At 43.2% G+C, this 13,009-nt stretch overlaps 1 protein-coding gene across 1 annotated transcript; it reads right to left on the bottom strand.

The window, feature by feature from the left end:
• Nucleotides 1-11,763: 11,763 nt before the first annotated feature.
• On the bottom strand, nt 11,764-12,269 carry BJ212DRAFT_1305407 (uncharacterized protein; the record flags this gene model as incomplete). The annotated part of the gene is made up of 3 exons (XM_041333754.1): nt 11,764-11,894; nt 11,949-12,004; nt 12,133-12,269. The coding sequence occupies 3 exons, from the start codon at nt 12,267-12,269 to the stop codon at nt 11,764-11,766; spliced, it is 324 nt and encodes a 107-aa protein (XP_041185813.1).
• Between the last annotated feature and the right edge of the window lie 740 nt (nt 12,270-13,009).

The following is a 13,009-nucleotide window of genomic DNA, read 5'->3' as shown; positions in this document are numbered from 1 at the left end:
CAGTGGAGGTCCTTAAGGAGTATAAGAAGAGGATGAAAGCAATGAACTGATTCCCCAGTTTTATGATCACTACCACCATCATTGAACATGTTACCCTCTTTAGTATCTTCCTCTGCCTCCTCTATGTTGTCCTCTCTCTCTTCAGCCAGCAACTTCATCTCCAGCACCTCATTCACTCACCCTATGACTTAGACCCAGCTTCATGTGCTTTGGGAGGCAGTCATTCTTGACCTCCAATATACCATATGCCTTGACCAATACATCATGTTGACTAGTGATTACATGCTGATGCACTTGGTCAACATTCTTCATGCTGCCAATAACCTTGACATCACAGCCCAAGAACTACAGAACTTCCCTGGCACTAAGTTTAGCACCATTTTGATCTGTTACCCCTAAGCACTCATTAAGTGTTTGGTTATGCTCCTGCTTGAAACCAAGAACTTCTCTGGTGTTGTTAATAGAATGCAGGAAGAGGATGCCTTGAACACTTCCCCTGATGTGTCCCTCAGGGTTGTTGAGCATAGCTCCACCCCATTCATACCCTCTAACCTACCACCTGATGATAAAGAATGAATAGAGAAATCACCCACTGAGTTAGCTATCCATGTCAAAGAACAGCACTGTGTAGATGAAGACTATCAGCTATATACTGAAGTACAACATCAGGTAGAAGAAGACCACCAGCTAGCATTAAAACTAGCCATCACCAGTCCCACTCCTACCCCTCTACCTGAAACCCTATCTCACAATGAATTGGTCCTCATTGCCTCTCAGAGTGAGCTGACCCTTATTCTTACTCCCTTAGTGATGACCTTTATATTACTGACCCTGACTACATCCTCACCTCACAGATGGAAGACTTTTTGATTAACACCCTGATATCACTGCATACCTCCAACTTTGTCGACACCCCAGCTCCACTTCTCATTTCCCTGCCCTCACCTAAAACTCAGAAAGGAAAAGGGAAGCGGCACCTCTGCCTCCAAACCAACTCCCTTATGTCATTTAGTCTTCCTCTTTCTCGCATCCACCATAAACAGATCTCTTCTAATCCTGCCAAGTCAGATGCTCAGGTGTCTATTAAATTTGCCTAGATGGAGGCTACCCAAACCACACAAGAGATATAGTCTAACTACATCTGCTGCATATACCATGTTCTCAACCATAAGCAGAAACACTGCAGCCATTACTTCTGCTGGATCTGCAGGAAGTTCACACCCTGCCACCTCACCACTGAGTGTTCTCAACTTAAGGGATGCACTCTCTTACAGCATGATTATTCTGACCCTAACTTCTTTACCAAACTCAAGAAGCTTGAAGCTGCACATGATCAGGCAGCAGCCTACAAGGAGCAGCAGTGGGAGCTTAATGCTTTGGATGCAGCTGACTGGATGAAAGATGTTGACATTGACCCCTGCTATTACAATAACATGGATGACTGAACTTGTTGACTTCAGGTCCTAGAAATGAGGGTAATGTTACAAGAACATCTGCTAGCTTGGCCCCTATTCATTTTCCTCTTACTTCTTGTGCTTTACTGGACCTTCTATTCTCAGCTGATTACCCATTACCTTTTCTGGCTCATCCTTCTTTCTCCTTATCTGTTTCACTTGTATCACTTTCACTGATCATCATGACAGTTGTACCTTTCCTTTGGTTTGTCCAATAACTCACCAACCCTATGCCCTTACTGCCTAACCAGTACAGTTACTTACTTTGATATTCTGACTTGTTGTGACTCATCTCACCCTATGCCCTTACCGCTCAACCAGTACCCTTACTTACTTTGGTATTCTAACTTGCTATGACTTGTCTCACCCTCTACACTTACCACTAATATGGCAGACCTGCTCTTATTTCTTCCAATGGTATATATACCTCTTGGGTAGCACTTGTATTCCTTAACTTGATTCTAGCTATTTCCCTCTCAAAAGCCCTAAGCAAGCTTTCATCCTTTATCAAGTATCTTCATTGGAGCTTATTGCTGCCAATGTCCTTAGCCTTGAGAAGAAGATAATTGACAATGTGCCATCATAATCATCAATAATTGATCATAGACCTAGCTTGACTGTAATAGGAAACAAAGTTGAATCGAGCATTGATGAACCAAGGGAAGTATGATAAGGAAATCAGATTCACAATAAGTGAAGTAATTTCCACACAAAAAGCATGACATCTATTTTTACAGAATCCTCTCCCACTAAAGTGGATGTCAGGGATCACAATTGCCATTTGAAAAACTCTGGAATTTCATATTTAAACTCACATGATGCTGAAAACTACTCTAGCAGTGGGTAAATTAGCTTCTCACATAGGATGGGGACTGAATTGGTCTTGCTATGATACAGGCAACTTGAGGGAAGGCTTCAGTTAAGCCCATGTGCAGCTTTGAGAGGGGAAATATTATACATGTAAGCACTGGCCTATGCTTTCTATTCTACCCTTCAACAAACATTATATCAAGCAAAGACAGACATGATATTCAAAATGAAATATGAACAAATTTGGTGCAAGGACACTATGTGGCTGCATTAGGGACTCAGGGGTGAAACAATGCTAACACTGCATTGACATGGTGTCTAGACCCTGAGATAGCCACCAACATCTTTACAACAAGAGAAAATGCACACATGCTGGTACAGGCTGTGACCTCCACTTACATGCCACTATACATTATACTGCCCAGTATCTCTCTGTGGTGGATCGATGCATCTTTCCCTATGGAGGCTGTATTAGCAGCTGAAATTGCAGAAGTCCATCAAGGCATTCTGGACCAGTATGGATTCATCATCTACAATCTTGTCAGGGATTTGGATTGGAAGACATGCCCACTGCTAGTCTCATTAGTGGGTAAGATCACTGATACCAGACTGGTACATTGTTTCTTCCAAGGCTGCATTGTGGATTTCAACAAGATTGCACATCATGATCTACTGAACCTTTTGATCAATCAAGTGCCAGTCCATTATCAATGGTTCCCTACTGACATTGGGCCTTTTGACTCACACACTCTCAAAGGCTGAAGACTATGATGACTTGAATTGGGAGCAACATTAAATGAGGGTTGATGGAACAGAGGCTGTACTCTCTTAGACTCATTGCAAAGAAACAACTACCATTGTGGGCATGCCAGTAGTGACACTAGGTGTTACAAATGCTGTGCCCTCTCAGGCACATGCTAAAACTCCTTGTGGACAGATGTGCATGGCTATGGGTACACAAGTAGTGTTCCTAGGCATAAAGAACACAAATGCTTCACAAAATGATGGATAAGCCAAGACAGACTTTTCCCTAAAACATGAAGACATTGGCCTCACTGCTCTATAATTCCAATCAGTACCCCTGATTGTTTTTTTTACCTCCTCAAACCAGTCCTCACTGGCTCCCACCCTGTCCACCAGCCCTTGTTCCTAATATGCAGCACCTACAATCACAATCAGTCTTGTTATTCTCTAATGAAGGCTTGCACCTTATCCACAGCACCTACAGGACAGATGCACATCTAATCATCAGACCACCTGCATACCTCTCAGGCATTACATTTCCAGCCACCCCAGTACCACAGTTAGGTATACTAGTTGTGCTGTTTCAATCAGCTATTTGAGTTGTGCATAACATCTGCATTAATTCTGCTGCCTCTCCCATAGCCTCTGTACCAACCCTGCTCCAGCATGGAGCATCATACTGTGTTCTCACAACCCACTCCCAGGTGATCTAAATCTCTTCCAAGACTGGAAGTTATCCAAGTTACTTGGACACTCATAACACCTATCTAGGGTTGTTGAACCTCAAGACTTGAATTACTGGAATATTTACCTAGCACAGGTACAAGCACTACTGAAGTGTCCTTATGCATGATGGTTCTTAACCCTGGGGGAATTCTATGGCATCTTGCCCTCCAATTTGGCCCAGTTTCCCTTCTGAATCACACTTTCACAGGCCCCTCTTTAGATGTCATGATATGGGAAATAGGAGATGTCATTAATGGTCAATGGGATGATTCTGTGATGGCAGCGGATATTGCCATGCTGATTGGTGTCTCAGAAGCTGGATCTTGTTGGCCAACCCACAACATCTGGAATGCATCTTGCTAATGGAAAGGGTTTTGGTCAGGCACAGATGAGCAGTGGTTTCAATCACACCTCCAGAACTTATCCTCTGGGAATGTGGAAGCTGGCAAGACCCACAAGGATCAGAAGTGTTTCTTCAGACCCATTTTAGCAGCAAAGTTGTCAGACACATCCATATGTCTCAGAGGCATTTGCTTGTGAGCTGTGTGGACAATTGGGCTTTTTCATGGATCTGGTCCCTACCTGGGATTTGTCAGTGGATAGGTAAATAATTTGCATGTGCTACTTGCATTAAATACTATGTGTGTATATCACAGTGGCTTACAACAAATATGTATGAGTTTGTATAAGACCTTGATAACTTTGATAGTACTTCTATAGTGGTGAGGGTAAGATATCATAGCATTATATGGCTGTGAGATAATAATGTATGGAAATTATAGCTCATAGCTGAAGGGTATATAGTGCATGCATAATATCAAGGGAAATTTGTATATTATGATAATAGCAGCTAATAACAAATATATAGGAGCCTGATAGCATTGAGTGACAGCATAACAATCCTCCACAGCCACAAGTTAGTGATCAATGAGAATTGTGGATGTTGGTGATAACATTATATTGCTACAGTGGATCCTGACAGGACAATGGTGGCTATGTAACTGTGAGTTACATAGTGCAATGTAGCTATTGGTGTTACAGTTACGCCTGCCCCTATTCATTTTCCTTTTCCCTTTGTATTATGTCATGACCGCGCCGCTCTGTGCCATCACTAGGCCTACCTTCTGATATATTTGTACTACATCACGATCGCCATTGCCATTGCTAGATGACTCATTCTTATCTCTGACTCATTGCTGATGTATATGTACCTGCCCTAAAGCACTTACGTTTTATATATACTCAGTTGTGTACTTAGTAGATCTTTACTTTAATCTTACTAGGTTTTCACCAGAAACATCCTTTGCTTAGGACCTCCAATCCTAAGTCATCTGAACAGATATTCAAGTCAGAGACACTCTCTTTGACTTGTCTTACGACCCTTGCATTTGCAAGGACTTGCTCATAACTTCAGCCGTCGCTCTTATCAAGCTGCTGTTGTTATGACTATCCTAGTCCGTAACAAAAGATTAAAGTGCCCATCGACCCTCTCCATCAGAGAGGTCCCAGACCCCAGAAACAGAACAGGGCAGAGAGAGACGAAAACATCCCCTGCAGAACAGAAACATCACTAGACCAGAACGATCAGGATGTCCACCACCACCAACACCCCAGAACTCAAAGCTGGAGCTCCTTCCACTTACGATGGGAGCCCCCAGCAGGCCTTACAATGGTTATATGTGATCAAAGCATATTTTGCACTTAATGCGACAATCTATAACACCGACGAAAAGAAAGTCATCACCACCCTCGTGTATATGACTGAAGACAGTACCATGGGTTGGGCACTTACTTTTTACACCAAGGTTGACAACTCCACCTCCAAGTCTTATGGAACTTTTGCAAACTTTGAAACAAAGTTCAAGGAAGCCTTCATACTGGCTGATGCCATCAGCACTGCCATGAATAAACTCCAAACCTTGAAACAAACAGGCGACCTTACCTCCTACATCACTAGCTTTAAGACCCTTGCTGCACAAGCCTCCATAAAGCAAGATACCATCTTAATCATGTTTTTCAATGATGGACTGAAGAAGGGGATTGTCAATTCCATTTTCCAGATGGAAACCATTCCCACTGATTTTGACAAATATGTCGCTGCAGCCATTAGGCTTGATAGCAATTGGCAGAGAGGCGCCATATTTCAGCAAAACCACTGCACTACCACCAAACCAACTGGACAGTGATACATGCCTAGGCCATCCATTGACTGGCATGATCCAAATGCCATGGAGGTAGATCGGCTAACCGAAGCCAAAAGAAGTGACCATATGAAGAAAGGATTATGCTTCATGTGTCACCAGAAGGGACACATGACTAGAGCATGTCCACAGAAGAAGAAGACCCCAGTCTGTTGTGAAGAAATAGAGGATAGTGACAAAGAAGATGAAGATACAACAATCCATCACCTTGCCAAGGATTTTTGATGTGGAAGACTGGATTGACGTCAGTATCTTCCGATGTACCTATCGGACTTGTACAAAGTATTGGAATCAGAAAGGAGCTTTGCATTCCTATTTCGCTCATCTCCAAGACTCGTCTGAAAACCATCAAAACAACGGCTGTTGTTGACTCCGGCACTGCTGGAACCTTTATTTCCAAAGATTTTGTCCACAGAATCTGAATGCATAAACTCACAAAACCATTCCGAGTCACTACTGCGGATGGAAGTTATGTGAAGGGGGGCACTATCACCCGATACTGTGTCCTCATCATAAAAATCAATGAACGATCAATGATTGGAAAATTCAATATCATGCAGCTTGGCCATCGTGATCAGATTCTACTTGGAATCCCCTGGCTGCGCACCATGGACCCAGTAATCAGATGGAAAGCAGAAACACTGGAACTTCCTCGAAGCAAGAAGAGCAGCCAGATTGAGGAGGAAGTCGATAAGGAACAAAAGAAGAATGGTCTTCCACCTCTCTTCTGAAAGACCAAAATGGAACCAAATCCAGTTGTAGTGCTGCCTGAGGCGCCTCCTGAGAAATCGGTAACAACTGCACTACCCAGAGAACCGATACCTCATGCTACCATTGAAGAGATCCCAGATGAGGAAGAACCCCTAGCATTACTGCACCTTGACCCTATCCCTGATGATGATGACGACTCTTTCGACACTAAAGAAGACATATGGACTTCAAACTACACTCCAGCTGTGCATGAACTCGTCACATATCATCTTGATGACGATGAATTCTTGGTTGAATATCCTGCCGATGCTGCTGAGCTCCGGATTATCACCAATATATCCCTGGATACCCCATTAACCAAAGATGGTACTAGTGCTGCAGAACAACGACCCATGGTTACACCCCTGTCATGGCCAAAAGAATACATCAAAACCAGTAATAAAGCACAGCAGTTCACATTGGCAGCTGGACTTGAGCAAAAGAAGAAATCATTCAAAGAACTCGTTCCTCCCTACCTTCGCGATTTCGCCAATATCTTTGCAAAGAACAGCCTGGTATAGACCATCATATTAAAACCAAACCCGGCTTTATTCCTAAGACATCCAAAGTGTACCCACTATCAGAAGCAGAGCATACTGCTGTCAAAGCTTTTATTGATGAAAATGTAAAGAAAGGCTTCATCTCCGAATCAAAATTGCTACAGGCGAGCGGCTTCTTCTTCATAGGAAAGAAAAGTGGGGATCTTCATCCTTGTCAAGACTACCGATACATCAATGACTGGACGGTTAAGAATGCTTACCCTCTCCCATTACCGCTTTCATTAGTCGCTCGGTTGCATGGTGCCAAATACTTCATGAAAATGGATGTCCATTCTGGATATAACAATATTCATATCCATCCTGATGATAGATGGAAAGCCACTTTTACCACGGAATATGGTCTCTTTGAGCCAAACATCATGTTTTTCGGTCTCTGCAATTCCCCCGCTACTTTCCAAGCATATATGAACCGGACATTTCAACAGGAAATCAACAAAGGATGGCTCGTCATATACATGGATGATATTTTGATCTTCTCCAACGACCTCACTTCTCATTGTGAACGAACCTGGTGTGTCCTTGAAAGAATTCGCCAAGAAAAGCTGTTCTTGAAACCAGAGAAATGCATGTTTGATGCACAAGAAGTGGAATATCTAGGAATGATCATCCGTCCTGGATGTGTGGCAATGGATGTTGCCAAGACTGACAGAATTTGCAACTGGCCCACCCCCATGACAGTAAAAGAAGTTCAGTCATTTTTGGGATTCTGCAACTTTTATCGAAACTTTGTCTCCCATTATTCTGACATCACTAGACCCCTAATCGACCTCACTAAGAAAGACATCAAGTTTCTATGGTCAGAACAATGCATGTCATCATTCTCCACCCTGAAAGAATGTTTCCTAAAGCAACTGGTCCTTCGAAACCCAGATCCGAGCAGACAGTTTGTGGTAGCTACTGATGCATCACTTGTCGCCACTGGCACAGTATTGCTGCAAACCAATGAAAACAGTGTTTATCATCCATGTGGGTATCTGTCACAGATGCTGAACCCCGCAGAGCGCAATTACCAGATTTTTGATCACAAACTTCTTGCTGTTATCTGCACTCTAACTGAATGGCGTCATTATTGGAAGGCAACCCCCATCCCATCATCGTCTTCACAGACCATAAACACCTGTTGTATTTTAGAACTGCCCAGAAGTTAACCCAGAGACAGGCCTGATGGCAGTTGATTTTATCCTGCTACAATGTTGAACTTCATCATGTTGCTGGTACCAAACTCACCGCCCCTGATGCGCTTTCTCACCGTCCAGACCATGGGGTGGATTCCTCTGAGGATAATGCCAATGAAACTCTTCTTCCCGATTCTATGTTCATTCACCTTCTCGACGTCAAACTCATGACCTCCCTTGCCAACCCTGACCCCTCTGATCCTGACCCCATCTTCAAGGCCACTTCTGACACATTAGATGGTCTTTCCCTTCCCCCCATGAAATCCACTCTCGCGGATTGGACGATAAAAGATGATATCCTTTTTTACAAGGATTGCACTTACATCCACCCTGCTGGCCGACACCTTATTTTGGAACGTTGCCATGATCATGCCACCACCAGTCACCCCAGGCATTTTAAAACCAAAGAACTGGTCAAACGGGACTTTTGGTGGCCCTCTATGGGTACCTATATCTGTAAATACATTGAAGGTTGTGCCCTCTGCCAACAGATGAAATCCGATACTCATCCAACAACTCCACCCCTAATCCCCATCCCATCTGTCGCCGCCGCTCCGTTCACCCAGGTCTCTGTTGACCTTATCACTGATCTCCCCCCTTGTGCTGGTTTTGATTCTGTTATGGTTGTGGTAGACCATGGGCTTATGAAGGGGGTAATTCTTATCCCATGCACTAAAACCATCACTTCTGAAGGGGTCGCCAAGAAATTTTTCAAATATGTCTACCGCCAATTTGGCTTGCATGAGAAAGTCATTTCTGATCGCAGACCGCAATTCGTATCCAAATTCTCAAAAGCCCTTGCCAAGCTCTTGAAATACGATATAGCCGCATCTACCACTTATCACCCCCAGACTGATGGTCAAACTGAATGACTTAATCAGGAACTTGAAACTTACCTCCGAATCTATTGCCAAAATCACCCCAAAGATTGGGTAGAACATCTTCAAATGGTGGAATTCATGCACAATCATCGAAAACACGACTCTCGTAATGCCTCACCATTCTTCCTAATGATGGGATATGAACCGCGAGCCCTTCCCCACATACTCCCTGATTCTACTGTTCCTGCAGCAGAAGACAGACTTCACTCACTCCAGAAATCAAGAGAAGAAGCACTCTCCTGCCATAACCTTGCTATGCAGCGAATGGCGGAATGGACTCATGGACAGAAATATCACCCATGGAAGATAGGAGATAAGGTTTGGTTATTGGGAAAGAATCTAATCATGCAGTTACCATCATGGAAGCTTGCACCGAAGCGATACAGCCCTTTCTTGATCACTGCTGTTCTCTCCCCTATCACATTCACACTCCAACTACCACCACAATGGAAAGTTCACCCCATGTTCCATGCTTCTGAATTATCGTCCTATCATGAGACAGAAATCCATGGTCCAAACTTCCACGATCCACCCCCAGACATCATCGATAACAAAGAAGAATACGAAATCGATGCAATCTTATCGCACAAGGGCATGGGTAAATGAAGATGCTACCTTCTATCCTGGAAAGGTTACTCTTCCGCCAGTAACAAATGGGTTCCAGAAGAGAACCTTAGCAACACTACCGACATCCTTGCTGCGTATAAGAAGGCTCATAAACTGTAGACCCAGAACAATGTCTCTTGAACGCCTATGCCTCTGTATCCAACAAATTGAAGAACTCACCGCTGCTATGAACACTGTATCTGAAAACATCACTCACCCATTATCTTTGATCGACTACCAAACTGCAACCACTGCCAATCTCATCGCAAACACATCCTCCCCAGTCGTCTCCTCACCATCATCAGACTCTACCCTAACCAACGACTCCATCCTCACTGATTATTTCTCAATCATTGACCAAGTCAAGACCAGCACCCTGTTTGAATCTGCTATCACATCCCAGCAATATGCCATAGAAATAGATCGCCTCTTAGGAGAAAGAGGAGCAATATCTAGCGGACTCATCATCTAAATCATCAGAGATGCTAGCCTCATTGAGCACACCACTAATCTTCTTGATGATGAACGTCACAAAACCATCTTCTGTCATCTTCATATACGCATTCATAATACTGCAATCCATTTGCTGCCTGATGATACTAGAGAGGCCATCAGAGAAGCTATCCATATTGTCACAGAATGAATCACTCTTGACTCGGTTGCACGCCCTCCCTCTCCACATATTGCCATTCCAGTCCCACTGCTGATCCCTCCAACAACTACCGCTGAGCATCAGGATAATAATATCCCTCCTATTGCTGTACTTGACATACCAGCTTCTCTGTCTCCTACCCCCATCATGTCCACCGAACGTCGATACCCTATTAGGCGCAGATCCACTCACATTGCCACCAAACGGACTGCATTGGCTTCCCCACACAAAACTTGCAAGCAATGATCAAGATCTCCCTCTCCCCCAGCACAATCAACCACCATCACTACTGTGAAAACAGCAACAGTTGATAATGCCGTATGCCGTAACTGCCATGCCGCCGGACATCACCACAAGAACTGCCCAGCATACTACTGTCAGGTTTGCAAGGAGTATGCACCCGGACACCTATCAGTCTTTTGTAAAGACTTGAAAGGAGAAGCAGTCATTCCACTGGTTTGGACTGATCCCAGCTTCTATGAAACCCTTGCTCATTGGGAGATTGAGCAGGATGCCATTTATCACGCCGCTGAACTAGCTGATAGGTCACTCCCTATCACCAAGGAACAAAACAATTTGTTGGACTCAAATTACGACGCCAACCCTATTTACTGGGCTAACCAGGATAACTGAAGTCGGTGACTTCATTCCTAAATGAGGGGTAATGTTACAGTTACACCTGCCCCTATTCATTTTCCTTTTCCCTTTGTATTATGTCATGACCGCACTGCCCTGCACCATCACTAGACCTACCTTCTGATATATTTGTACTACATCATGATCACCATTGCTGTCACTAGATGACTCATTCTTATCTCTGACTCATCACTGATGTATATGTACCTGCCCTAAAGCACTTACGTTCTATATATACTCAGTTGTGTACTTAGTAGATCTTTACTTTAATCTTACTAGGTTTTCACCAGAAACATCCTTTGCTTAGGACCTCCAATCCTAAGTTGTCTGAACAGATATTTGAGTCAGAGACACTCTCTTTGACTTGTCTTATGACCCTTGTATTTGCAAGGACTTGCTCATAACTTCAGTTGTTGCTCTTATCAAGCTGCTGTTGTTACGACTATCCTAGTCCATAACAATTGGTGATAACATTATATTGCTATACAGTGACCATAAAGGGGGGAGTTGTTATGAGGCTATGACAGCTATGTATGATATAAAGTGCACTATATCAACCCTAATTTTTTCAGAAGCCTCTCCAGCCTTCTTTCATGGTCCCTCCCTGGCCTCCTTTGTGGCCCCCTCCTCCCTGGCTCTTTGGTGGTTCTTCTTTCATAGTCCCTCCAAGTATTACTTTCCCTCTTCTTTCATAGCACACTATATACTAGTACTGTATAGATATGCACTTAGGTTTGTCACAGTGTCACACACCTGGCAAATCGAACCTAATTTGTGTGACGGTCACACCAATTTTGAGACCATCAAACCTAAATTGTGACATGCAGTAAAAACATTAAAAAAATAACTAGTGCAGCCAAAAGTCCTTGTACTGAGTGTTTGCAACATGTCTGCACTTACCACAACCCTCAGCCTCAACTTCCTCAGACCCATTCACCGTGGATTGAAGCTCCATGCCATCCACCACTTGCTCATAGCTCTCCAACTTGTTGTATATAGAGAAGATATTGTGTTGCCAGGCAGAAATAAAATTAGAGACAATGTTTGTAGAGCGAGCACTTCCAGGTTGAGCATGAGGATCAGCACATAGCACTGCACATGTATACAAAGGATATTGTCTGCCTAATGTTGGTTGCTTACCAAATGAACCTAATCACAGCATGTCACACGTCACACACCCCCTGCGAACCTTCGAACCTAATGCTCATTTGGTCACACCTAAATAGGGCCGAACCTAAGTGCATGTCTATACAGTATGTAGCACATGTACACATTTGTCAATAAATTTGGTTTTTGAAGATAAACTATCATAATCATCTACAGTATTCAGCACCTTTGAGTCTTTGGTGAGTTTGTCCAAAGCCCTCTAGGCCTCTAAAGCTTTGTGTATATTTGCCAACTTGATAGGTAATTGCAAACTGACTATCAAGATTGTACCTTTGGTAGTTTCCATCCAACTTAGTCCAGGTATTTAAAGCTTTCTCATTTGGACTACAATTGTGATATATATTATATGTATTTTAGAATAAATAAAGCTTCACATGGTTTTATCATTTTCAGGTTAGTTACCTGGTGCTGTTAGCCTCTAAACCATGAGCATTGTATGCTATGGCCAGAGTCCAATTGGGAAAGAGAGTGAGGGAAGAGTGAAGAGTGATATGGTTATAACAGCCTCAGTCAGCTCAGGTAATGACACAACAATCTGTCATTGAAATCTTGTACAATATATGAAGAATGGTATTACTTGTATAACTTATCAGTAACAATAGGATAGTTTGTGAGTATAACATATTGAAAACCAAATGTATGGTAAG

This window comes from Suillus subaureus (assembly GCF_016647635.1).
Source record: "Suillus subaureus strain MN1 chromosome Unknown BJ212scaffold_127, whole genome shotgun sequence".
NCBI lineage: Eukaryota > Fungi > Basidiomycota > Agaricomycetes > Boletales > Suillaceae > Suillus > Suillus subaureus.
This window is presented reverse-complemented; position numbering and strand designations above follow the sequence as displayed.